General features: G+C 39.7%; 1 protein-coding gene across 1 annotated transcript in view; it reads right to left on the bottom strand.

The window, feature by feature from the left end:
- Window positions 1-1325: 1325 nt before the first annotated feature.
- Window positions 1326-27200, bottom strand: part of RAB2A (RAB2A, member RAS oncogene family) — a 39527-nt gene continuing 13652 nt past the window's right edge. Inside the window, exons 3-8 of the mRNA XM_053466884.1 lie at window positions 22868-22935; window positions 20664-20746; window positions 20181-20273; window positions 18690-18801; window positions 5605-5673; window positions 1326-1678 (exon numbers count right to left, since the gene is read on the bottom strand). Coding sequence (XP_053322859.1) covers window positions 1586-1678; window positions 5605-5673; window positions 18690-18801; window positions 20181-20273; window positions 20664-20746; window positions 22868-22935 — 518 coding nt within the window. The 3' untranslated portion in view covers window positions 1326-1585. The remainder of the gene's footprint in view (window positions 1679-5604; window positions 5674-18689; window positions 18802-20180; window positions 20274-20663; window positions 20747-22867; window positions 22936-27200) is intronic.

Genomic DNA, 27200 nt, shown 5'->3' with positions numbered 1-27200 from the left:
TATGATATGGTCTGATAGACAATCCCTCAAACCACCTAGATTTAATGTCATATGCTATAACATTGGTGGTTAACATTTACCACTATTGGCTCTCCTTGTCCAGATATATAGTAATAAGCAAATGCTCGAGAAGCATGAAGAACTGAGCAAGGTTTCTGGTCACCATAACTGTGCAAAGTGTGAAAACCAAAATGAACGAGTTATAAGTGCGCCTGAACTCAGAGAACTGTGGCTAAAACATTCACCTTTGTTAGGTCCTGATGCCATGGGGTCAGTTCACCATTTTTACAGTGTAATGTTAAAGGAACCTTTCTTAACATGACACAAAAAAAGAAAAATAGTTTCAAAACTACAAAGTAGGGTAGAATTAAAATACTGACCACTTACATGAAGCCAAAGGGAGTCATTTGATGTCTACTGTAAAATATTCCCAGTTTTATGTATGTTAACCTTGCAAACTAACACGTTTTTAGGGAACTGTAGCATCTTAATCATGCATTTTATACATAGGTTTTTTTCTTACAATCAAATGCACGTTTGGTCCTGTACTACTTTAAATACGTTTTTACATATAGATTAAAGTTGAGCATTTTATACAGGAGTAAATACGGTATGTTAAAAGGACGCTGGTTTAATTGCACCCTTTTTTACATGTATTACTATTTACAGACTTGTTGTAGAAACAATATATTTTAGTTTCCTTTTTTTTTTTTTTTTCTTTTTCTTTCTACAATGACCCCTACTGATAAACTACTGTGTGTGCATCTAGGCTACACTCCTTGCTGTATCCCCAAATGGTGCACATGCGTAGCAGCAACTCTAGCCAAGCATGGAGACACTGCAATGAGGAAGGATCAAACAGAAGTGAGCTGAATGGTTCGCTCATCACTATAGCTGTGTACTCGATATCTAGTGAGATGGGTTAACCGTTTGTAGTAGTAGGGGAAAAGTGGATAGAAAATATGCCACGTAGCTGTGGTCCACTGATGAAGTCCGGTGGTCCCTCTGAGATCATCAGTCCAGCACGGAAACTTTTATCAAAAGGACTTATCATAAAACCCATCTTCTGTTTAACATAGTCCTGCAAAAATGCATTTTTCATACCAGGCCACTCACCTTTGACTTAATACCATTGGGGAATTTTCAAACATGATACTGAAAAAATGGTTAACGCTACGTAAACAAATAGACTAATAAGAGAAAAAATATGTAAAATTAAATACATTCTTTTTTTTTTCTTTTTTTACATTTTTTATATGTCCCTTTAAACAGGTCACCACAAAAGCTCAGAATTCCACCTACATAAACCAATTAAAATACTCAGAAAACGTTTAGTGTTTAATACAATTCAGTTTTTAGTCAAGGGACCAAGACAACATTTAATAACAATCACAATCAATAAACCTAGAAATCAAAAAGCAAATAGATACAGTATGAATACAATTTTCAAAATATGTCTTTTTTTTTTTTTTTAGTGAACATTGAAATTCTGCATGGGAAGGGTAGGGCAGGGACAGAGAGAAGGTAAAAGATGGCCTATGAACAATAATGGCCTTAGTAGGCTCTTGTTGGAAGGAAAGATGGTTCAACAGCAGCCTCCTCCGGCCTGCTGTCCTCCAAGATGTGACCCGGGTGATCCAGGTGTCGAGTGTTGTGGTCCAATTTTAATCCCGTTTGCCTATAACAGAGATTAGAATGGTATAATACATAAATTACACTTTCAAGTCAATTATTCATACCTGAAAATCACTTAACCTGATTTTTTTAATTATTATTAAAAATAGTTTTTCTAGACTTGTAAGGCCCTGTTACCTCTCACAAAATGATGCCAATATTGTCCACCATTTTGTTTTCAATTTCCAAGGTAGGCAGGTGTTTGCCCCATATTTTGCACTTAATTTTATTTTTTTTTAAATAAGGCCCATTAGCCTGTTTTGCCTTGTGGACCGTAGGGAAGCAAAATAACCATTTAAATAATCATATCCACTTTTAACCAACATAAGGTAGGGCTTCTTATTGCCTTTTCATTTCTGCTGCTTGCTGGAACATTCAAAAATATGTATCAAGGTGAGATGCTAAATAAAACACTAGTGCATTTTACCAAACGCCTAGAACAGAAGACTAGCACAGGTTTTGTTTGGCTAGTGAGTAAGCCCAATGTTATACATTTGATCAGGCCAACACACATCACCCAGAACATGGAGATCCATAGTTGGTTGGGATTAGATCAGCACATGCGCTCAATAGAAGATAAACATGACATGAATTTAATCTGATGTACTTTAAGTGCAGTTCTCACAGTCCGCCACACATCCTTCATCGGGTCTGTCCTCATGCTGTTGTACTACAAAGCCAGGAATCCTCAACCGGCCTGTGCCATACCAAACGCAAGTTGAGGATGATTGCAATTGCAGTTCAGATCAAATGGAGTGCTACAAATGGTTATTTCTGGTATACAGCCATGAATACGCACTAGAATGATTTTCTTTCAAAGTCTGCATTTTTCAACCCACTCCTGAAGTTCACAGGAATGTTGCCAAGGCAAAATAAACACATCTATTTTACTACTGTATAAGGCATTCATTGAAAAGGAGCCTCAAATATGTAAGAGAACATAAAATAACTAAATAAAACACCAACATGGGTGAATTAAGTTTTTCTCTGTTTCTACAGTCCCTTATTTTGGTCAACAGAGCAGGCGAAGATACAGAGATAGGCGCAATGGCGATACAGTGTAAAAGATACACAAAGGGTTAACTAGGAAAAACCCGCCCTCTGTCCTGGAGAAGCAGAAAAAAAAAATCCAGCTTTTCCCGCAGCCTAAACAAATCCAGAACAAGAAACCTTACAGACGCTAAACTTTTTCTCTCTAGACGGCATTTCTTTCCATGTTGAATCAGCTGTTGAGCGTGGATGCATACAAGTGTTCCGTGTCATCAATAATTTCTATGATCCCCAAAGACATGGCAGTCCGCCAAGAACCCACACACGGCGAGGTTCCTTTCATTCATCAAGATCACACTTATATCTTAGCACTCGCTCCCTCAAGTGGATTTCACCTAAGAATACAGCGCTTTATGGGGGGGGGGGAGTAATACAGTAGCTTTCAGAAATTAAGCTCTTAAGGAAACTTTGCGTCACAGTAAATCTTAGATTTATAGCGCTTGGCAGTTGCTCTGCAACTGTAGTAGCCTTGGGGTTTCTGGCAATCGTTTGGTATTGACAGCAGCTGATGCGGTTTCTGTGCTTTCTTTGACTTCTCTTTAATAAAAACCATTGCCCTATGGCCCATTGGTTTTGCCCCCTCTCAGCTGGCAGCAACTTCTTGAGGGCCGGCAGAGTGAGACTTGGCACAAAGCCAACCAAGTAGCACAGACGGCTGCCTCTCGCGGCAAATTGTAATCAGAGCCCCATAAAGGCAGATTGAAGCGGTCAGGTGCTAAATTACGCTGCGCAAGAACAAGGAACTTCTACAACAAAACAAACCCAGACCTGGCCAACTTTTCTATAGCTTTTTACATTCGCGTTGCTGGTTTAGAATAATGGATGATCTCCCCTCCCCCAGCGTGTCATATGCACTCTCCATCAAGAAGACAAAGAGCATGAGATAATAGCAGAGTCCCGGGGAGGGAGAGATGGGGAGAGTACAAAGACACCGGGGGTGGGGTCAAGAAGGATGCTGGGGAAGAACAGAAAGACGACAAGTGGGGCACAGTGAGGTGCTGCGGATTAGCGTAGTAAAGGAGAAAAGATGGGGTCTACCCAAAGCTGGAGGATTAACCATGCGCAGGAGCGTGCCTGGGATGGGGGGGGGAATAGGAAACTGTACTTTACAAGACAAATAAGTAACACTGTGGCAAGCAACAGCTCAATAGCCTTAGGTACATAAAGCCCAGAAACAAATGACATAAAATTGCTTAGGAGGCATATACAGAATGATCTGGACTCTCGTATATAGCTCTGCGTAAATTATTGGCGCAATATAAAGAATAGATTTATATATACACTGTGTATATATATATATATATATATATATATATATATATATATATATATGTGTGTGTATATGTATGTGTGTTTGTATGAGGGATCAGTGCTTTTTAGTGAAACAAAGTCACAATGTTGGAGGCCCCTTTGGCAATATAAGGGTTACTTGCAAGACGACTATCCTTTGAAAGAAAGCTGCATACATAACAGGCTCATTTATTATCCCAGCAACACCAAATAGGCAACAATTGGCACACATAATGGGAATGGGTTGATAAACAAAAAAAAAAAAACTAAGCTGAGAACAGCCGCCTCGGGGGTAAATATATTTGGGCAGTCTGCAAACTGTTAATGATCAAAAAACAGCAGTCAACTCAAGACAAAAGGGAATGAAATCCTACAGCAGTCAGGGCTGAGCCAGGTGGCGGACCTTGCAGTATCTGCCTTTAGGAACAACTAGTGCTTGAAATTTAAGTCCTCCATTTACTCACAGGCCACATGTAGTGTAAGCAGCTGCCGGAGCTTTCCCACAATGCACTGCCACGGTCTCCAACCCTTGACCCCCAAAGATATCATGGACATGGAAAAACTGCCTCGAGTCCACCTCCCTGTGGTCATTCTTATGTACTGGCACAACTACTAAAGAGAGGATCTGTCGCAAACACTCCACGTCACAGACCTTGCACACCTTAACACTAGTGAGCTTTATAGGGTTCCACGGCTTCATTTGGCTATACTCGGTGATAGAGTTCCTAGGCATCGTCTTCATTCACACACAGTAGGGACCATTAAAAGGGACAGTCTAGAGTCCCATACAGCCCTACCAATAAAGAATGCATACTCAAGTCATTTCTGAGTGTCAAGCTTTAATTTTTTTGGGCTAGTTAAAGAATGTATAGTAAAGTATTAAGCTAAAGCTAAGGTCCTAAAGCTGGATGGTGGTGAGCCAAACATTTTCTGAAAGCTTAGGAGCTGGATGGTGGGCAAAGATACAAATGCATGGGGGTATTCGGCAGTGTCCCCCATGCATCTGCAAATGGACACAAACTAAAGTTTCAGAGGGGCATAGACATCACATGCATATGGAGTGTCCCATTAAATCTATGTGTATTCATATCTACCGACATGTATCTATCTACAATATATATATATATATATATATATATATATATATATATATATCTATATATATGCCCACACACACACATATAGGCGAGTTTGTACAGTATCCCGTTACCAGAAAGTTGAGGCGGCAGTTAAACTTTTAATAAAAAAATAAACGTACTCTTTCACTGCTAAACAGCTTTAAACGCTAATCAGTATACATAATGCGTACAGTTCACACAACTGGTTTTCATTTCTAAGGTCAAGGAAACAGCTGGCAACTATAAAAGTTTCGTTAGCAGTACCAGCAACTTTCAGCGTTATCACAGATTTTGAGGAAACAGGTACAGAGCCTGATCTGTGTGCGTCAGAGCGATGGTGTTAACCAGTTACAGCCCAAAATGAGCTTATTCTACACTAATGCAAAGATCACAAAGGACTGTAACATGACAACTAAACACCCCACGCACAAACATGCCCCAAAAGCCCAGCACACAAACGGAAAGTCATTACCTCATTGTTAATGTCGAAGACGCCTTCTTGGATTTTTTCATAGATTTCCTTTGCCGTGTTTATAAATGCCTGAAAAACAAAAGCGGGATTAGAAATATATTCTGTTAGGGAGACGCTTCTGGGAAATAACTTTGGAAAGATTTGGTAACTTCGCACAGCAGATTGCAAGCGAGCCACGGCCGTGTTAATTGTAAATGCAAAAATACTTTCAAAACTGCTGTGGCCCTGTGGAGTAGAGAATCGTTTATTCAGCTATTACATTGAAAAGAAAAGGGCTGGAAATGGAGGGGCAAAGCACCACATTTTGCTTTCCACGCAATGTTTTTAACCATTTTTCACCCCATACATCTGCAAGTTAAATGTTTTAATAAGGTGCTTATAGAAAAAATTCCGTATGCAGGGCAGCAATGATTTTAATGCATGTTTTGCATAACCATCCCAGGTTCAAGGAGCTGTAATGGCCCCCTACTCATATGTAAAGATACATATGAATAAAGTAAGGTGATACACCACCGGTTCACAATCATTTTACACTTAACAATATCCTATGTCCATTCTTTGGTATTGATACTGGGCTGCGTATGTACGGTTGCTGTCTGTGTACAACACTGGGGGACATGATGGCTACACGCATGCATTTTATAAACTGTGTGTCCAATACATACAATGATAATGTATAGCTTTGATTCTGGATGGCGGGCCACTGGTGCGTACCTGTATTTTACCTACGATACAATCTCATCTACCTGCGGATTCAGACTGTCGGCAATCGCACAATAACCAAACAGCTTTTAACACATGTCGGCACTATGATTTTGTGGATCCTGCTGCATGTGCGCTTGAAGGGTTAACAAACAGATTACGCGGCATTGATTCCAGACTCCGGAAATCCTTCTTGAATTGTCAGAGTAGGCAGCTCTTCTAGCCAATGGTGAAATTCCAGCTATGAAGTCACCACAGTAACAGATAACAGGCACGCTTTTACGAGCTGCCTGCTGCCAAGGCAGCGCCATTAAATATTAATAGTGACCTTCCTAACATTGGGCAGAAGACACTGAGATGTTCCGCTTCAGCAGAGTGAGCTACAGGAAGATGACACTTGTAATGGCTTCCATTCAATCGGGTGCCGCTTCACTTGGCTGCAAGGATGTGTGTAAGGGAAAAAGAAGGAATCCGTACCCTCAAAATCCACACCACCAGTTCACATTTACAGGAAAATGTAACAAAACACCAAGAAAATGGCAGCACTCCCACCTTCACTATTTCCCCCCCGCAGAGATAATTCATTACAGATAGCGGCGTAGATGTATCGAGTATCTTTAATGACATTTCCTAGCACATTATCACAAATGATGGGTGTGGGGAGCAGCATGGATTTTGCTACACCGCCATCATTTATGCACGAGGATCCAAAAACAAGAAGATCCATCGGCCTGTGAGCCATGTAACCTAAATGCTTCACCGATACTTGGGTTAGTAGATCATAAATAATTAAATGCAAAACACTGACAAAGCAGGGCAAAGGTACAAATAATGCTGCCATAACCCCCTCCACGGTATCATCAGGTCGGCCATATATTACAATAGACAATGCTTTGGTATAGACATATTTTATGGATAGGTATGCTTCCTCTGGAGCCTGAGACTTCGTATACTTGGCACATCAGTCTTAAATGTTGACTGTAACAAGATCCGGTGCCTTTAAGGAAAGGAATAAGCAAACATTTGGAAAGAGTGACGTCCCCATCAGGGTCACAGAAGGTGCAGCTTAACCTGACCTTTGAACCTCGGGAACCCAGCTGCTATGTATCCCATGACTGCTTTGGTCAGTTTGTTTCGTGGGCACGAGGGAGATCAGATCCTCCTTTGGCAGACTGGATAAGAAGCGAGATGGAGGGGGCTGGGGTTATGAAGGTATACTAGGAAGGGGACATCTGTAAGGATGGTGACACGGATATCACCAGATCAGCCCCGTGTGGGTAGCAACAGAGGCTGCTGAAATACCAACACACCTTGGTTTGTCTCCTTTCTTGTATTTTCTCAAGCTATGATATGCCAGAAAACAAAACTTTGAGGAGGCTGGCAAGCTGAAAGCAAAGGGCATCAGGATTCTGGGGCAGGCTTACTTATCCTCGTCCTATTTATAATTCAGGTCAGTAGAGGGAGATGTAAATGATCTCTGACTGATAATACACAAACGCTGACAGACAATACACAGGCTGAGCGATCAATCTATACACCCCAGACAGATGCCTTTCGTATTCAGTGCAGGAGGACTTGTGGTTTGGGCCCAGTCCCCTTTGGTCGATTTCTCAGTCTGGTCCGAGTCAAGACAAAAGTTTTCTTCTCTTCACATTTTTTGTACATTATAACTATATATGGAACTTTCCATCACAATGTTTCACGTAATCAAAAGTTGTATTAAGATTGCTTTTCCATAAAGTATCCAGTCTTGAAAAATTCAACCAGACAGGAAATAAAACCCCCACACAATAAATAAATATATATTTATATATATATATATATATATATATATTTATATATATATATATATATATATATATAATATACACATATCTACTATTGTTGCAAAACATTATTATTCTTTTATTTGTAGCGCCAAGAATTTACGCAGCGCTTCTTACAATACATATAATCTAGGGATAAAACAAGACTAGAATTGACAGAGTAGGACAAACCGATACATTCGGTATAAAGGGCCCGGCTTCTGAGCTTACAATGTAGAAACATTACACAGCATATCCGTAAAATAATTACGTTCTGGAGGTACACTCGCTAATAAAGAGACACGTTTAACACCCTGTACTAAATATATTAGCAGGTTGGGATAACACCCAGGTTACAGATTTCTGCAGATTCTTGCATGTTAATGAATGCAGATTGTAAGCCTCCTTTACCTTGTTCTGCGATTCCATATGGTTATGTGTTGCACTATTTGTTACCTCTGTACAGCGCTGTAGAATATGATGGCGCTATATGCATAAATAAACAATAACGCAGAGCAGCTACACAAATCGCTCTTCGTATAGACATAGGCACCGAACTTTAACAGGGAACGTCCACAGGAAAAAGGGGTTTGGTAATGATTTTCCAGGTGGCCGTATTAGTATTTATTGTTACGCCATCATAGGTTCTTATTATCCTTACGGCAATGTAAGGAATAATACATCGTTTTAAGTAGAACTCTGTGTGGAACATCAGGTGGAAAAGGATGCTAGTTTAAAAAAAGTAAACAAGGTTCACGAAAGGACTCATCACAGTTCTCCTTGTTTCGACGGGGGAAGCGTTTGACTGCTGCACTTGCCACCAGAGCTTTGTTTCCTAATTAACAGGACTGATATGTTTTCACCTTTAAAGGCCTTACAGCTCCCCAGAGCAATCAATCTACTGCAGCTCAATTACTACGCGGAGCCCGGGCCGCGCCGATATACAGGGAGAGGGTGGGCGCAGCATGGTATGAATATGCATGGGCCTTTAAGTGGGTGATCGCATCATCATGGACGAGGTCACGAGAATTTGCAGCAAAATAATGAGAGGAATTAATCTTCACAGATTCACCGAGAACTTTAAAGCGAAGCAAGTGCGTTTTTCCAAGCGTGTCCCGACGTTGAGGAATACCTGGCTCGTTGCCAGTCTTGAGCTGATTCGCGATCTTTACCAATAGAAGTTTTTCATTTTTTGAAATAAGGGGCGAAAAGACAAGAAAAAAAAAAAAAATCCCGCGTTTGCGATTAACATACCAATTATCGCAATGGCCTAACAAACCATGCTAATTGAAAACGACGGTCAAAAGCTGTAGAAATCCAGCCAGCTGGGATTCCTTATGGGGTGTTCAGTTGTTCACATTAACTAAAACATTAAACAGAGCCATGAAATCCTGAAAATGTGTTATGATAACTTCATGTAAACAAGCACTTAACAACTGGCACACGGAGGGAAGCATTAGAGCGCTCCCCACACTTCCTCGCTCCCTTGTTTCATTATGGGGGGGGGAAATCGGTTACATTAAATCCAAGGGCTCAGTTTATTTTAGGTCAAGTGAACGTATACGCTGATTTATGGGCGCACAGAACTTACGCTGTAAGCGAGGCTGCCAAGAAAGGATTACTGTAACTTAAGTGCAATATACCGTTTAGCCACAATTACCCGCAAATAAACATCAGACAATTCCAATTTAGAATGACTGACATCAAAAATTACATGCAAACTGTTTTTAGACCACATTACGCTGTCGCCAGTTTAAACAAACCAGCGTTGTTCGAACGAGTAACAGATGAATCCCTCTGCAGCGGCAGGCCCGTGGATCCAGATGTTTGAAATCACATGCGCCGCTTACTCTAACCCACCTCGGCGTTCTCCTACGGCTACACGTTCAGTCTTTCAGCACGCATCAAGTTAAATTACAAAACGCGGTGGCTCCGGCTTCAGGCGGCTGCCTACTTTTTCCTCTTGGCCAGTAAAAGCCCAATGTGTTGTGTGCTGCACATTTTGGCACAGGTAGAGGGAACACCGAGCTGATAAACAAGAAACGGCTGGAGACCATCGCCTCCAGGACACGGGAAATAATTCTCTGTACACATGTAGGCTGCGGAACAGCAATCTGTACAAATGATTTCATGATGTAATAGAGAATGTACGTATTATACACACACATACACTACCATTCAAAAGTTTGGGGCCACATGTCCTTTTTGAAAGAAAAGCATAAATAAATAAAAAAAACATCTAATGGATTAGAAATACAGAGTATATGTTGTGAATGTTGTAATTAACTATTGTAGCTGGAAACATAGGTGTACAGAAGCCCTTTATCACTCCCATCACTCCTGTGTTTAAGTGTTAATCATTATAAAATCCTTTTTTTGTTACAGCTAGAAACGTTCTTATTTTCCATTAAAACTGCCAAGTGAGCCGAAACCTTTAAAACGGTTGTCTGTATATACTATATGGGAAAAACAACCTAAAACCACAGAACAAACCAGAACTAGATAAAAGTGAAATTAAAAAAAAACCTGTTAACAATAAAAAAAAAAAAATAATTGAAATAAACCTTACTTGCCAAAGACCACCCCGCAGAGCTGGCTATTCACAGACTTGCCCTTTCCATAAGGAAAGGGCAAACCGTTGTAGAGGAGGCGTTTGAGCTGGCTTCACGAGCCACGGTAAGATACCGAATTTGAGCGCATGTTGGCTTCACAGCTCTGGGAACACCATAACCCATCTGTGCCAAAACGGCTGAATGTATGCATAAAATATCTTCCAAGGGTGTAACACAATTAGACTGCAACTCCTAGAGTGCCAACAATGCTTTTCGTTGTCCACTTTTTTATATTAGTGGATGGCAGGTAGCCTTCCATCTTTATTCAAGAAATGAACACGTCCGAATGGGATGAATACATAGAGCACAGCGCATGCCTAAAGAAGTACATCAGAACCAGAAGGGGAGGCCAGGAGTTCAATGTTCAGAAAATGCTAAAATTCCATAATACGAGCCCAAATAAGACATTTCGGAGAGACGGACCTCTAGCTCTTTTAGAGCAGAGAATCTCGCCGTGGTTTTCCCATCTGTGCGGCTTCTCTTCCAGTAATCACTAGAGTACACAAAGAGCAGCCGCACCGTGGGTTTAGAGTGTGCAGCATGAACAATATGGCAGGCCTGACACCAAGGGCTTCCTATTCTTAAAGGGGCAGTAAACTGTTTTATTTATTTTTTAAAATCTACTTTTGTTTCAATTAAGCCTGAGAGGTACAATCAGAATCGCTTTGGGAAAAGTTACTGTTCCTAACCTAATACTTTTTTTTTTTTTTTTTTTTTAAATAGAGGGACCACTCAGCGCTCATTTGCATTATAGTCCACGCGATGACTACAATGTCCCTTTAAAAAACACAAAAAGGCAAATTCCTCTTTTTCCCCCCTAAACTCTTACAGTATTTCCCAAAACGAAAGCTTTTTAAATTAGACGTTTCATTTGAAAATGTTTAATATTCATTTAGGTATAAGCTCATCAAGTTTCACATACGCCGAAACATAATTGGTTGAGGAGTAAGGGACTTTTTTTCGGTTACCTCTGTGGGGCTTTGTGACCTGTGTGACATACAATGCAGAATTAATTAGTCTGCAATCCAGAACATTGGGGGGAGTAATCAAGCAATTAGCGCGATAATTATTCCCGGTTTTTAAATAGGTTGTTTTCCTAATACATATAAATGGTTCATTTAATTTAAATAAGAATTGAAATGCAATGCAAGTGCGCCATTTTGGAAAGAAAGAAAAAAAAAAAGACCCACTGTGTGTCTTCATCATGTACCGCCAGCATCTATAGGGTTAACAATGCGATTTCTGCCCAGGCAGCTGTATATAATGTGCCTGTGAGCGGTGTGTGGTACGCCGTTACCGTATAGCGTACAGATCTGTTTTGCATAGCCCTGCATCCACCGCTATTACTACATATTATAAATCATAGCACGGAACGTGACTGGAAATAATGAGATGCTTCATGAAAGCCAGTTGGATAAACAGGATATGTTTAGCTTCTGCCCTAACTGAAAGACCAAACAATATTATTTATTTCGACTAACTAAAGAGACAGGAAGTGTACAGATTAACCCACGCAGCGCCCGGTCGCGGAAACCCGCACGCACGGGGATAAAGAACAAGCAGATGTGCATTGCAGGGAAGACATCCAGGCTCCTCGCTGTCCGAGGATTAATAGATTGTCACCTTCACGTCAACGCTCTCCATATTTCATACAGAGCAATTCTGTCCATAATTGTACTGGGAATTGGATGTGTGTAGTTTATGAGTTAATAACGGCTCTGTAGTTTATAACCTCAAAAACCAATACAGAAGGTGTTTATTAGTTCAGGGAACAACAATTACGGAGTTAACCAAGACCCTACCCAATGCAGTGTAATGGCGCTGGATATTGGATTAGCGCTTTATATATATTTACACAATATCTTTCTGCGGTCACCCATCTTCGCTGAAACAAACATAAAACCGTTAGAAATAATAATTTTAAAAATGTTCTTGCATATATAGTAAAATACATACAAGCCCCTTCATACGCAGAGCTGACCAATTGAGCTCCTGCCATAAAAAAGGTATTGCAACTGCAACACAGTTACTACATATGTAGTAATGATGGTGTGAATAAGCCCATCTTCGTGACGGCTGCACCAAGGTGGAAATGCACTATAGATCACGTTGAAAGGAAAGTGTTGAAGATGCAGCATACAATCCCCAGTAAAATTCCAAATCCAAACACCCGAGCACCACTTAAAGAGCAAAAGACCAAAGGGAAGGAAAAAATAAATAAAATCAGTAAACTGTACAAAAGCCACACAGTCTCTGTATGCAAGAGCAAGTTTTGTGAAAAGTGGTTAAACTGAAGAAGCGTCTGGAACATTACATTGGTTGCTATGGTAACTGCACCACTTTACACCAATATTTGTTTTTCTATACAGCACCCTCTCTGCCAGCCATAATATGCACTTAAATTAATATGACAGCTGTGTGGTCCTCTTAAATTAACACGGCGTCCCTGTACGCACTTGCCCATTTCCCAACACTCAGCTAATTGCGGTCCTCTGAAGAGAGCCCCTGTGCGCATGCAGGGGAAGCAATCCCTTTGACTTCAATGGGAGTACTTTCCTCTCACTGATTGGCTGCATCAATTAGTGCACAGAAGAGACAGGGAGCTGGAACTTCTCCCTAAAGGTACATGAAATTATATATATATATATATATATATATATATATATATATATATATATATATATATATATATATATATATATATATATATATATATATACACACACACACACACACATATTTAAAAGAACGTATATTAAAGTACCCACACAGTATTTACATGTGTATTCTTCTTCGGCGAAGCTGTATGGGACACTGGACTGTCCCTTTAAAAAAAAACACACACACTGAGAAGAAGAATCCTGAATAAACTAAACATTTATGGCTAAAGACCCCAATAAAACCTATATATGGGGGATGCAGGGAGGTCAAGGTATTCACAAAGGGTTAAATAAGTTAGCATACACAAATTCAGGAGGTAAACAACTTTGCAATTCATTACTGGTTTGTATATTGTACGCAGCATAGTCTTTCACATGTTAATGTGAAGAACAAGAATAGAGCCTTTCCATTCATGGTGGCATCCCTCAAGGCCCCCTCTCTCCTCCTTAAGTTAAGCTATGTGCATATCTTTTGTCAACGTATCTAATTTTGGAATTCCGTAGAATCATTTTGTACGCGGCTACTATTTCTGCACCTAAGAGTCTACTCTACATGCACATGCGCATTTTACATTTACTACATGTACACAATTAACAAAAGGTCTTCCTATTAAAATATATATTCTGTACAGTGGAGCCATTTGTTCTGCGTCAGCAACTACGTTGCACCCAAATGAGCCGTTATTCATGAGACTTTATTCATCGTTAAAAAAGGAAAAAATGCCATTTGATGAAAGTTGTCACCAGCCGAACCTCCTGGTACTGGACTCTATCATAGACTCACGGTATAAAGCCCGTAAAGCCCTAGAATTGTATTATACACCTGAGAAGAAGAAAGTATTCTAAATGTAATGCGTGCTTCACAGAGCAACTGGTATGAACATTCATCCCTCAGATACAACGCATATGCGGATTTTAAATCCAACATCAATGTTTGACTGCAGATGAGAACCACTATAGTCTGCCCATTATTACTGCTGCGGCTCTCATCTTTGATTCAAGATAGTCACATACCTATCCTGTGCATGCTTAAATTCTCTCAGTCTATTAACCCCTACCACATCTGCTGGGATGCTGTTGCCCTGATCTACCACCCTCTGAATAATCACCTTATTTTGTTAAATGCAGAGGGCAACACGGTTGATCACATAAAACCAGTTTGTATTGGATAATTCCTGCTTGTGGATGTTTACTTCACCAACTTTTCGGCAGAGGAATATCCCAAAGGTCACAGATTAGGAAGAGTTTAAAAATATACAATTTACTGCTTTAGTGTATGTTGCTGCCACCTAGTGGAAAAACTGGGGACTTCACTTGTAACATAAGTAAGCGGTTTTAGTGTATGTATATACATATATTCTATTAGTGTAGTACCCTTTAGACAGAAAAAAATTAAGTTACTGTGCAAAAACATTTTCTTGCCTTAGTAATAGGGAGAACCTATATCATTGGTTTCCTAAATACATTAAGGCAGAAAAACCATGTTTCATTGCCAACTTCACACCAGCTTGTAACACAAATGTATCTTTCAGATCACAAATGATGCTCAGTACCTCAGACAATATTGTTCTGCTTTTTTTTTTTTACTTTAATACAAAAAAAAACACATGAAAAATGTTCCTTATTGTCGAAAACGTATTTTTTTTTTTATCTGAAACAAAAAATAAAAGTGGTGGTTTCCCTAAAACTTGACAAGTCTAACAAATAATAGACAGGAATTAGAGTGCCAGCGGCTTAATCTCTAGGAGCCATGTTTGAGCGATGCACGACTATCGGGAAAGGACTTGAAATTCACTGCCATAAAGTAATCTCCAGTTGACATTTATAAACTGTGCCGCTGCCAAATGATGTGAGCCTAAAACTGAGCTCTGGGTCAGCGGAATTTTTTGTTTTAATAAAACATGGAGATTTAAAACACTTTTGTTCATTGCAATATTTCCCGCAGACCACACTTCTTTAATGTCCAAATAAAAACGCTTTCCTGGGACTGAAACTTAATTATATTACAGGGCATCCCCAGAGGCCAATTTATGTTTACTGCCAAACAGGCATGCCTTCATTAAAAGTTATTTTTTTTTCTTTTTCACAAGGAATTCACGAGGAAAAATAATCACTTGAGCTCAGCAAAGAGCACTTTACCCTTTATATTAGGATTATTTATTTGTAACTCACGCAGTTGTTACAAATATGTCGATATATATATACACGTGTATGTATACAGAAAAAGTATTTAAAAATCCAAAATTATTGAAAACATTATGTTTTTTATATCATGCCAACGGGCTTGGAATGGGACTCATAGATGAAATCTTAACATGTGAACTGGTCAGTAACAGTAAAGTAGGGGGCAGAAAAGCTTCAAGTTTCAAACTAAATATGAATCCGCAATACAGATTCAACTCAAACTAAGTAAAAACTTTGGAAGTGGTAGAGAGGGGGCAATGTGGCAGCCATCGATGCGGATTATGGAAACGTGAGTGACCAAGACTTCCTAGACCATTGCCTGCATGCCACGAAGCCCGGAAGTGATGAGCGGGCCCGAAGCTGCTTTCCTTTTGCAGCATCTCTAATCTCAGTCCCTGAATCGATACCACTCTCTGCCCCCCCCCGTGGCTCATTTCCGTTACCAAAGCCAATACACCCCTGCATCACAACCCCCCACAGTGGCCAGCTCTACAAAGAACATAATCCTGTGAAAAACAAATTAAAGATAAATGGTGCTTTAGAGGGAGCAGAGCCAGGCAGCAGTTAATCATTCGGACGTGGAATCTGGTGCTAGGACACCCTGATTCCGTGTATCAGAAGATCTTATTTATAGTCACTGGTTTATGTTCTAAGCATGGCCTTTTTTCTATTGATTCCTTACTGTGTTACCTAATGTAATAGAATAATTTCTGTAAGTGGCAGCAGAAGAGCACCAGAAATATCTAAACACATTCTCTTTATACGGGAGTCATTTTGAGTGACCGTGATATTTCTGCATGGAATCACTAAGGGTGGTAATCTCTGAAAAGGACCTCCTGTGTCTTGCGTTCTAGTGATAAATCTGCTCTCCAAAGCTCAAGATCGGTGAGAAGATGTATCTCCATTATTCCTGAACCGCTAATTAATCTTGAGCTGTCATGTTGATGGGGGATCCTGCTAAGCTGGCTGACTTCCTACATTCCTTCCCAAGCCTCCCTTGTAGAAAACGCTAAAAAAAAAAATTAAAAGGTAAGGAAGCGGAAAGTTTCTGAGTAGGTAATTAATTGACTGCCACTTGCAATTATGGATAGCTCTTGTTAATTATTTCTTTTAATTTTTAAAATATCCAAATTCATATGTTGTCTAGCGTAATACGAACTTCAGGCTGGATTAAGACCTGAAAATTGCGGACATTCTTATGGATTTAAGTAGCACCATCATAGTCTTTAGCACCGTGCAATGGATAAACAAGTAGTGTAGCCAATAACTTGGACTTCCAAGGTGAGGATGACCCCCAAGAAAGTAGAGGTATATGGAGGTATATACATGAGATGAAAGTGGAAATCTTTGAGGTTGACCAACCACACAACTGGTTCCAAGTGTAAACATTTTGAAGAACTAAAAATGATGACTAGTCTCTCAGATAACATGACGGAATATGGAATCCTGTAACAAAGACACAGTCCTCCTGAAGCCATTGTATTTTGAATGAAAGTGACACGTCTAAAAAAAAAAAAACAGTACACGGGCCAAAGCTAATAGCCTTCCTCGGCACCCTAAAGTGTGTAGGAATGAAGGCTTGTGAGCCAAGCTTTAATACGTGTACCTGTGAGGAGACGGTTAACGTGTAAACATTAAAAGTCACTATTGAACTCACACTGGTATAAATGGCGGGGCTCCAACCTGCTTGCCGATGCATGTACAAAAACAGAAATCTAGAGCATAAGCGCGAGGCTCCTCACCCTGGCCGGAAAGCCCATCGGCATAAGAAGTTAAATGGATGCTGCAGCCGTAAATTAATAATTTAAGGCTGCAGCATCCATTTACTTCCATTGCCGGTGGGCTTTCCGGTTAACGTGTATATTGCGTGCAGGAAACATTATATGAAGGAATTAAAGCGTATCTAGGTTTTTTAGCTTCATCGATTAGGAGTCCATACCTTGCACCACCCTAAACATTCCCTATGAAGACATTGAACCATACTTTTTTGTAACATACTCACATCTAGCTCAATGAAACCAGTATGCCTTAACGTGCGTTAATGTTACTGTCAAATAATTTTTACTCTCCCTGTAATAGCCCCGCGGAATTTGCTGGTGCGCTATAATTTGAGAGATTCCGTTAAATTTCCGTGTGGTCCTGCTGCGAATGCATAGGGATTTCACGGAGCATCTGCATCACCCACACCCATTTCATGTACCAATGCCAATTAACCCCTAGTGCTGGCTCTTACATGTGAATGCATGAGAGATTTTGTTTAAAATTTCCCTTACGGAAGCCAGAATCTGTCTCAGTGAGGCAGAACGAGCTTCCAATAATTTCGCTTTCCTCAATTTCTTCCCCTTTTCCTTATCACAAATTTTAAAAAAAATGCCTAAATCAACAATTAGGGAGAGAACTGAACGGGTAAAAATAATCAAGCAGACCCTGAGAACGGAAACGATAAAAGAAAGCTGGTCCTATGCTGTACCAACATAGTGAGGTTTTTAAATAAATATACATTGAAAGCACCACTACACAAGGTTTGTATAAAACTTGGGAGAAGTGACTGATCCCATACAAAACAAAGCTATCATCACACAGATAACCATAACCTGCAGTCCTGAATGCCCATATGGTATTGGTTGGAATCCGAGGATGTCATAAGCATGACCACCCGTACCCCATTCAATGGCGATACACGACAACCAACATAAAAGCAACAATTGCGTGGAAGTCGTAATTGAACTTGGTACAAGGGGTTAACGTGCATTAGTTGCAACTAGGCACATCCACTCAATACATCAACATGCAGGAGACCTAGAAACTGCATAGCCAAGTGACACAAGGGGAAGATTAACATTAAAATTGGGGTCCTCGGTGGGATATATCCTGAAGAATATTGATTAGTTGTACAATTTATTTGATAAAGTAAACGCCAAGCAGGTCATGCTGTAAAAAGCAAAGCGTAACCCATTCTGCAACCCGGTTATTTGGAAACCACTAACCCCCAACACTACCAAGCACTCAAAAACCACATACTTGAACTAGTAAACCCCCTGTAAGCTTACACACAGTCTCCGATATTCCGAAAGCTATAATATACCGTAAAACACTACAAATGCGTTAAAACACTTGCTCACCTCCTCCACGTTAGAAGCTGTTTTTGCAGAGGTTTCCATAAAGATGAGTCCGTGTTCCCTCGCAAATGCTTCACCTTCTTCTGTTTTAACTTCCCTCCGCGACTCTAAATCACTGCAGATACGTGTTTTGAGATTAAAAAGCGGTTGGAAATAGTTCAGGTAATCACATAACGTTAATTGTTCTGATGATATGATGCCAATATATTTATTGAAAAAATGAATCTCTGTGTTAGTTAGATTTGTTTACACCAGTAAACCCCAATCTATAAAGCTGTTGGCATCAACAAATTTGCATTCAAATCATACCCAAATGCTTGCATTATTTTGAAGACTAGAGAAATTTCAATGTATTCCTCGTAGTAAAATGAAATTATAATCTAGTCCATCGTGTCCATTATTTTCTCATGGACAAAACACCACTGATTTTTTCCATTCCTGGAGGTGCTTGTTGCTCAGCCAGTCTAGAATCAGGCAAAGGCCACCTGTGGTCAGTGGTGGACCATGGAGCGTAAGTAATGCTCCCTGCCTGTTACTGCGTACATGCTGAACAGATGATATAGCGGGGGAGAAAGGCAAGCGTGTCGGCAGAACGTCACGATAAGGCCATGCTTAGAACTTGGTTCAATAACCACACTGACCGGCAAAATGTTCCAACAAATCTACGTTATTGCAGGCTTGGCTTCAATGAAGAAGATATTCTTACACACAGGTGTGATAACCGACAGGAAACAGGGCTACACTATGGCTTATGGTTTTAGAAATTAGGGCGAGGGCAGGATTATTATTTTACTTCATAACTTTACTTTGTGTGTATTTTTTTTTTTTTTTTTTAAATAGCAATACGATATAAATCTCCCTGACTAAACAACGTAGCGATCAGGACCCTACGAGTGTACAGTCACCCAGTCTTTCTTTTTAATACCACTAAATGAGATGTGACCATCCACAATCAGCAGTGACATGGGAGCTCCTCTGTAACGAGGGCACATGGTGGGGGGCGGCAGGCTAGTCAAGGGCATGGCTTTTTGCCAGTTACATTAAATGAACTAATTAGGATTCAGGGGCATGAGGAGAGCCGAGGCTACTTCCTGAAAATTACAGTTTTCTCCCGTTGTGGAGGGAATATCTTTCACAACAGCAAGGAAATAGCTCTGCTTTCATAATGAAAATGAAAATTAAAAGTTAATGGGCATTTCTAAACAGGGTATCACTTATAAAATACTTTAAAATGTGGAAATGATGTCACTAGCGCAGCAATGAAAAACAAATATCCTTTCACCATTCTCATCATATTACGAGACAGTGAAGCATGCTGACATTGAGAGTTTACCCGAGTGATCACAATTACATACACATTATAAATTATATATATATATATATATATATATATATATATATATATATATATATATATATATATATATATATATATATATTGTAGAGGTGGGGTGTTTAGTTAAGAAAGACAGGTATGATACACTTTTTCCTCACCTCTTATTGGCAATCAGCATAATCACCATGTTTGAATTTGAATGCTGGCGAGCATCTTCAAGCCAGGTTGTAAGATGGTTGAATGTGTCTCTCCTTAACACAAGACAAGTAAAAGAGCGTGAGCGCAAAAAAATAATAAATGAAAGGCATTTTAGTCAAGCACATTTAAGACAAATTTCATATATATCCAGCAGTCCATTTGGTACTGAAATCCATATTGGAACAGGCCACAGCCTTAATCGTAACAGCGACCACATTAACGATGAGCAGAATGATCAAGAACAGAAACAGCTTTGGCTGTGTTTATCGTCTTGCTTTCCTATATTGTCACTGGGAGATTAAAAAAAGATACTTATAGGCCTGTTATTATAAATTCAACATCTTATTGCTGCTAACAAAAAGAGCTGTACTGAATTACATTGAGCGTATTTAGCCGTTGACAACACATAGATACATTTCCTTTCTGTATAACGCGACTCTTACCTTGTAATATCATAAACTAATAAAGCCCCTGCTGCACCCCTGTAGTACGATCTTGTGATGGAACGGAAGGACTCCTGACCAGCCTGTTGGAAGCCAACAACAAAAAATCTTACTATTTGAACATGGCGGCAGGACAAACCCTTACGAAAAATTACTGCAGTTTTTTCTGAAGTAATACTGCAGTTTTTTGGACATGAAAAAACTGCAATAATGCACTTTTACTGCACTTTTTTTTTATATTGCAAACCTACAGTTGTACTTCAAAGTACTGTAGCTTTATTGCATTTATACTTCCGTACAAAAATAACTGCAGTACAGTGAAGTACAAATGCAGTAAAACTGCAGTAAATGTGCAGTAATACTGCAGTAAAAGTGCAGTATTGCAGTTTTTTCATGTCCAAAAAACTGCAGTATTACTTCTGAAAAACTGCAGTATTTGTTTTGTAAGGGAAATACGAACAGATTGCGCATGATAAAAGAAAAATGTATGCTCAACAGGATGTAATAGCATTATAACATGGCTGTGTTTAAACAAATGATCGATTGTACATACTACCCATTAATAACATAAGGTATTATGCTGATATTAGGCCTCCGTAGAACAGAATGGTGTCTGGCTCGCATTTTCGGAAAGGGTCATGTGACCCAAATGATGAAAAAAGAGTCGACGCGTATGAGCGTTATAATTTCTTTTCCTAGGAGCAAGTAGGCCTCTAAAAACCTTCCGTGGCAATCCCTGACATCCCAATTTACCGAATGGCTTCACAATACATGAATCATTATTAGAGCGCAGAAAGGAAGCCTAGCAACTGAGCGCTGGAGACAAATCTGAAAGGAAGCAAATAACCCAGAGCTGTGCATTTGAATTCAATAACCCGTTCCCTGGGGCAGCTGTTGACACTAGAATAAATAAAGCCCATTGTAAATAAATGATGAATGACATCTTTACGCCCACCATCTGCTGGTGTAGAGGTTGTTAGAAGGCCAAGGATGCAGATTTTATCCGTTCTATCGGAAGCAGCAGCCGTGCTTCCAGCAGCCCCTACACTTCGTTTGGACATATTTTCCATTTTTAATTAGTTTAAGCTAGAAGCAGAACCCTCAGATTCATTGACAAGAAACATTGTTCCATTTCTTTGGTGTGTATGTCATCTTCATGGATGTAGTTTATTATTAAGCAATATTTATGTGGGTGTTCTCATTGAAGTCTCAGCGGTATAAACAGTAAGACGGCACACATTCAAACACCGTACAATAAGTAATTACGTCTGAAAATGTATTTTCTGCATTTTTCAACCATATCACTAGTGATGCCGTGAAGGGCTGCTGAGCCCAGGCAGGCAGCCATCTTGGCTGAATGTGTACACAGCACCACTGCCTCATGCGTGACCAAAATAGCCTGCAAAGCCTTAGGCCAGGCCCCACAGGGAACCCAGGGAGGAAAATAATGTGGGGGCAGGGGAGACGCAGGCAAAGGTTAGGGGCAGACCGCTCACACGTGTGTACTTGAATTTATTTATATATATTCCCACATTAAAAACTTGTTTTTTTGTTTCTAATTTAACCCTATTGAGTGTGCACATTTCTTCAGTGTGCTGTAGTTAAAAGGCCTGTGCATATTATTAGCACATAAAGAAAAGGCAGACGAGGTGGGGGAGGGGGCAGCTAGATCCTATTCTTCCAGTGTGAAATCAATCACATCTCAAATTACAGAACGGCCCATATTATTTAAGCAAAAACATAATGAAGGGACAACACAGTGTCCTGGTCAGGAACAAGGCTGTTGGAAAGGAGTACACCACGTGGATCTTGCCGCGTCATATAGATGCTTTACGGTCCAAAGTATTGTACATAAAGACATATTTAAAGCCCCATCATGAGCTCCACTCCAATGTCTCCCCAAAAAGGAAACTGAGAAAGTCAGAGAATATCAAACTCAATACAATTTGCTACCGGTGGTGGACACCTCCTACCAGAAAGTCCATGGGCATATCAGACGGTACAAAAAGTTGTACAGATAGACACACACAGATGTTATGAAAATAGTAAGGCTGCCGATAGTTTTGATTTTTGTTGAGAGACATTGGAACAGGAATCATTAGGAAGTTGGTCAGTGAAAGTCAATAAGAAGGAAAGGTTATTTCAAAACAAGCACTAAGTCGGCATCTAAGACCAAATCGTAATCCTTAAAGCTCATTACTTACAGTGTCCCATATCTGAAGTTTAATTTGCTTGCCATCAATGGTTATCATCCGTGCACCGAATTCTACGCCTTGGAAAAAAAAAAGTAGGGCAAGTTAGATTTCTCAAATCACACAGATTTCTCAAGGGTCACATCACACATACAAAAATACATACAAATATTTACACCAAAACAGAAGGCTGCAGAGGACCTCTATCCTCCTCTCTGGCAGCCTCTGCTGCTGCCGGCACTTCCTCTGGGGTCTTCGATGACCTCCACCATAGAAGCAGCAGTGGGGATATCTATGCGCAGATGTTCACTGGTGAACGCCTGCACGCAACCTCCGCTGCTACCCAACACTTCCGCCGGGGCTTCTATGAAGGAGCACCGGTAATTAGGGGGTAAAAGGCATATCGGGGGGGGGGAGCGGCAAAGTGGATTAATGTCAATATTTGCTAGTAAAATCCTATAGGGTAGTCTTATTTTCAGGCTTTTCTTCAGGGTCGTCTTATAATCGAGCAAACACGGTAGTTAGAAATTAGCATAATCCTAAACTTAAAATATCGATCAAAAATATTCTATGCATATTCAATGTATCAACATTTGCACAGTGGGCATATGAAATATGTATGCTTGATGTACAGTGTATTAAGAGTAAATTGTTTTAACATTTATTCCCAACAGAGCAAGTTCCAACCTTAATGACCCAATATCCTCCGAGTACGGACTAGCCCCTGCCTTACAATAACAAGTAACTCTTAGGGGTTAAAGGCACCCCACACAGGTAATTATGAAAAATACTAAACATGGCAATAAATAAATTCTTCCAACCGAAAAGGAAAACTGAAACAAGCCATCACATTTAGCCTAAATTAAGCAACTGTTCCTTTTTCAGAGAGATTCATGGAATATTTGCTGGTACATTGAATGCATACATCATACTTATCGCTCATTGTAAGCTTCAATGAGCACATTAAGGCTGGTGGCTAATGGATGGCAACATAAATTCATGGGAACAACAACTTAATTACATTAATATAATTAAACTGCATATTAGAATGTACAATAGACAGAGATCCATTAAGCTTTACAAATAACCATAACAGACATCCAAACCCATAGATGGCATTTTATTTTTTTTGATATAACTTAAAATGTATCAGAGCTAACAGCTCTCTATTTCTGACTATATGCTTTCTTTTTTAGTTTGTGGAACCATTGGAATTAAAATGTTCTTTTAAGCATCTCAAATGGCAAAGGACTATATTTAATGTTCAAAGAAAAATCCGGTAAGTTTAAACTACATATTTCATTCTGTAGCTTTAAAAAAAAATGGAATTCCAAATTAATTATTGGAGGCGGTACTGGCTTTTATTTTATAATAAAATAAAAAAAAATGTTTTTCATTTATTTGGCTTGCTTTTACACGTTTTCAACCCCCTGCTTTGGGAGTTTGAAGACACAATTACCTTACCCACTGGCCTCTAACTATGGACCATAAACGTTGCCGTCAAATATCATGGTGAAAAACTCACTACTGAAGGAAGGTAAGGGGTCTGCAGGACACTATTTTTTTCAATGGGACTTCCCCATTACAGACACCGCCTGACATATGCATTTTTCATAAGCAAGCTCCTTAATGTGACCCTTTGTCCCTGCCGTTAGGTTATGGCAGCTAATACTGCAGAGTTGCGCACAGCATGTTCTCGAGTTACACTTTTCTGCCTTGTAGAGGCTGCAGACTCATCCAATTTCTATTCAATAGAGTGGAATTAAAACCACTTGTTGCCAAGGATACCTGGGCCAGTTATCAGACACCAAGAAGCCTTTCATGTGACCCACATGGCTGAAATAGCATGGCTCTAACTCAAAAGCCTACTCTGAAACCTTCAAAAACAAATCTACGGCCACATAAATTCATTAAACCTCAGCATGCACTTTGTAACACTTAGAACAACATATTGTGTCTAAAAATCCCAAAGGGCAAGAAGACGAGTTAGAACACTTGCAACAAATGGTTAAGCCGGCAGCGTGGCATGACGGTATTCCCCAAACCGATCCCTTCCTGTGAAAATCACTACACTACGCGAATAACGCTGCAGAGTTTGTTATATTTAGAAAACGAAAATCTACACTGCCATCTACCAGAAACTGAAGCATTACAACGGAGGCGCAGTACTTCCAAATAGCGTTCAGGAATTGGGAACTGTCCACCCGATGTTTGGTCAACAATGCCTCCCTCCTCTTTCACAATAAACCCACCCAAAACTTGTGTTTTGCTATTTTTAACGCAATCCGAGTTGCTATGCTGATAATTTCCTGTAATTTGTATATCATAATTGTCACTAGGTTGTGTATAAGGCAAAAAATAAAAAAGTGAATGCCCACTTCAGAAGCGGCTGTCCCTGTGTCCTACACGTGTGTCTCTCAGCAGTTAGGTGAGTATCTGTGTCTCAAGTCTCTGAGTTTACCGTTTGTGGTTAAAATATGAAAAACTATTTCAAAGAACCAGTATTCCACCCTTAAAACCTGGGTTTACTTGGTAATTGTGAGGCTATTGTGAGTCTGCACACTTGTTCACCATACTACACCTGGACGGCTCCGTGGGGAAACCTGGCCCCACTAGCGCAATTCAGAAGAAACCTGCTGCTGAGTGTGCTGCGGAGCTCCTGACGAGCTCTGTCAAAACAGCCATGTGCTCACCAACATTAATAAAGAATATCAACATTCATTTATGTCTTAGTAATACATGTCCATCCCTCCATACATTTAAAATGATGCTGTTGTACGCTTCCATATATGTTTGGTTTGAGAATTAAAAGTGGAGGGAAAAAAACAAACAATCAAGTGATAAAAATGTCAGCACATATAATGTTGCAAAACAGAAATCAAATCTCTTATACATACAGATTATATAAGGGTTTCACCTAGGGCAGGTACCAATGTACAAAAGAAAATTTGTCTGGCCCCTCCCCGGGGGCATCAACATCCGTCATAAACTGACGCCCGTTTTAACCCCTTCGTGACAAAGGCTGATTTTACTTTTTGTACCCTTCGTGACAATGGCCGTTTTAACATTTCTGCGCTGCTCGTGTTTAGCTGTAATTTTCTTCTTTCCCGTTTACTGAACCCACACACATTAGATATTGTTTTTTTCAGGACAAGAAGGGCTTTCTTTAGATGACATTGTTTTGATTGTATCATATTATTTACTATTAAAAAAAGTATAAAATATGGTGAAACATTTAGAAAAAAATGACTGTTTCTAACTTTTAGTTGAAAAATCTTTTACTCATCTATAAAAGGTAATGAAAAAAAAAAAGTACAGGTAGCGTTTTGCTATTTCAAAGCCATTTTTTCCAAATCTGGCAATTCTTCCCCTCATGTGCCATTTCGGGTATCTTTGAAGCCGGCCAATGCAATTTACCCCATCAAGTCATATTTTTGAAAACTAGACAGCCCAGGGTATTCCAAATGCTAGTATTTTAACCCTTTCCAAGCACTAATTCTACCATCAGCCTTTGTCAAACTTTATGGTAGTAATTTTTTTTGCATTTGTTTTTTCACACACATTTTACTTTAGGTATGAATAAACAGGTTCTGGAATATGTCACTATCATAAAACACCCCAATATGTGTTTAGCAACATCTCCTGAGTACAGCGATACCTCACATGAATGATTTTGCCTGGCTGTTTGGGGGCAAAAGGGCCACATTTGGGGCATGCGCATTTTCAATGTTGAACTTTGGCATTTGGGGATCCACTGCCCATGCCCTATTTGGTACATCTTTGAGCCGGGCCATTTCAGTGTGCCCAACAAAACCATATATTTTTGAAAACTAGACACCATAGGGTATTTTAAATGCTGGTATTTTAACTCTTTGCATGCACACATTTTACCACCAGCATTTTTTCAAAGTTTGCAGTAGTTGTTTTGTGTGTGTATTTTTCCCACACACACCTACTTTATGTATGAATTTACAGCTCCTGGTATATGCCGCTGTCACAAGACACCCCAATATGTGTTCAGCAACATCTCCTGAGAACAGTGATACCCCACATGCATGGGTTTGTCATTTTTTGGGGGAACTAAAAGGCCACATTTGGTACGTGTGCATTTTTCTAATTGGAAATTAGATGTGTGGCCATCCTTCCCCCCCCGTGTTAATTGGGACATTGTTGAATCTGGCCAATTCAATTTACCCCATCAAATCATACATTTTTTAAAAGTAGACACCCCATGGGCATTTAATATGCCAGTATTTTAACTCTTTTCATGCGAGAATTGTTTTAAGCTAATGTGCTAATTTTAGGACTTGCTCACAAAAATATATTTTTTATATATTTTATTTTT

Source organism: Spea bombifrons, chromosome 5, assembly GCF_027358695.1.
Source record: "Spea bombifrons isolate aSpeBom1 chromosome 5, aSpeBom1.2.pri, whole genome shotgun sequence".
Taxonomy (NCBI): Eukaryota; Metazoa; Chordata; class Amphibia; order Anura; family Pelobatidae; genus Spea; species Spea bombifrons.
The sequence above is the reverse complement of the archived record's forward strand: the minus strand, read 5'-3'. Positions and strand labels throughout refer to the sequence as shown.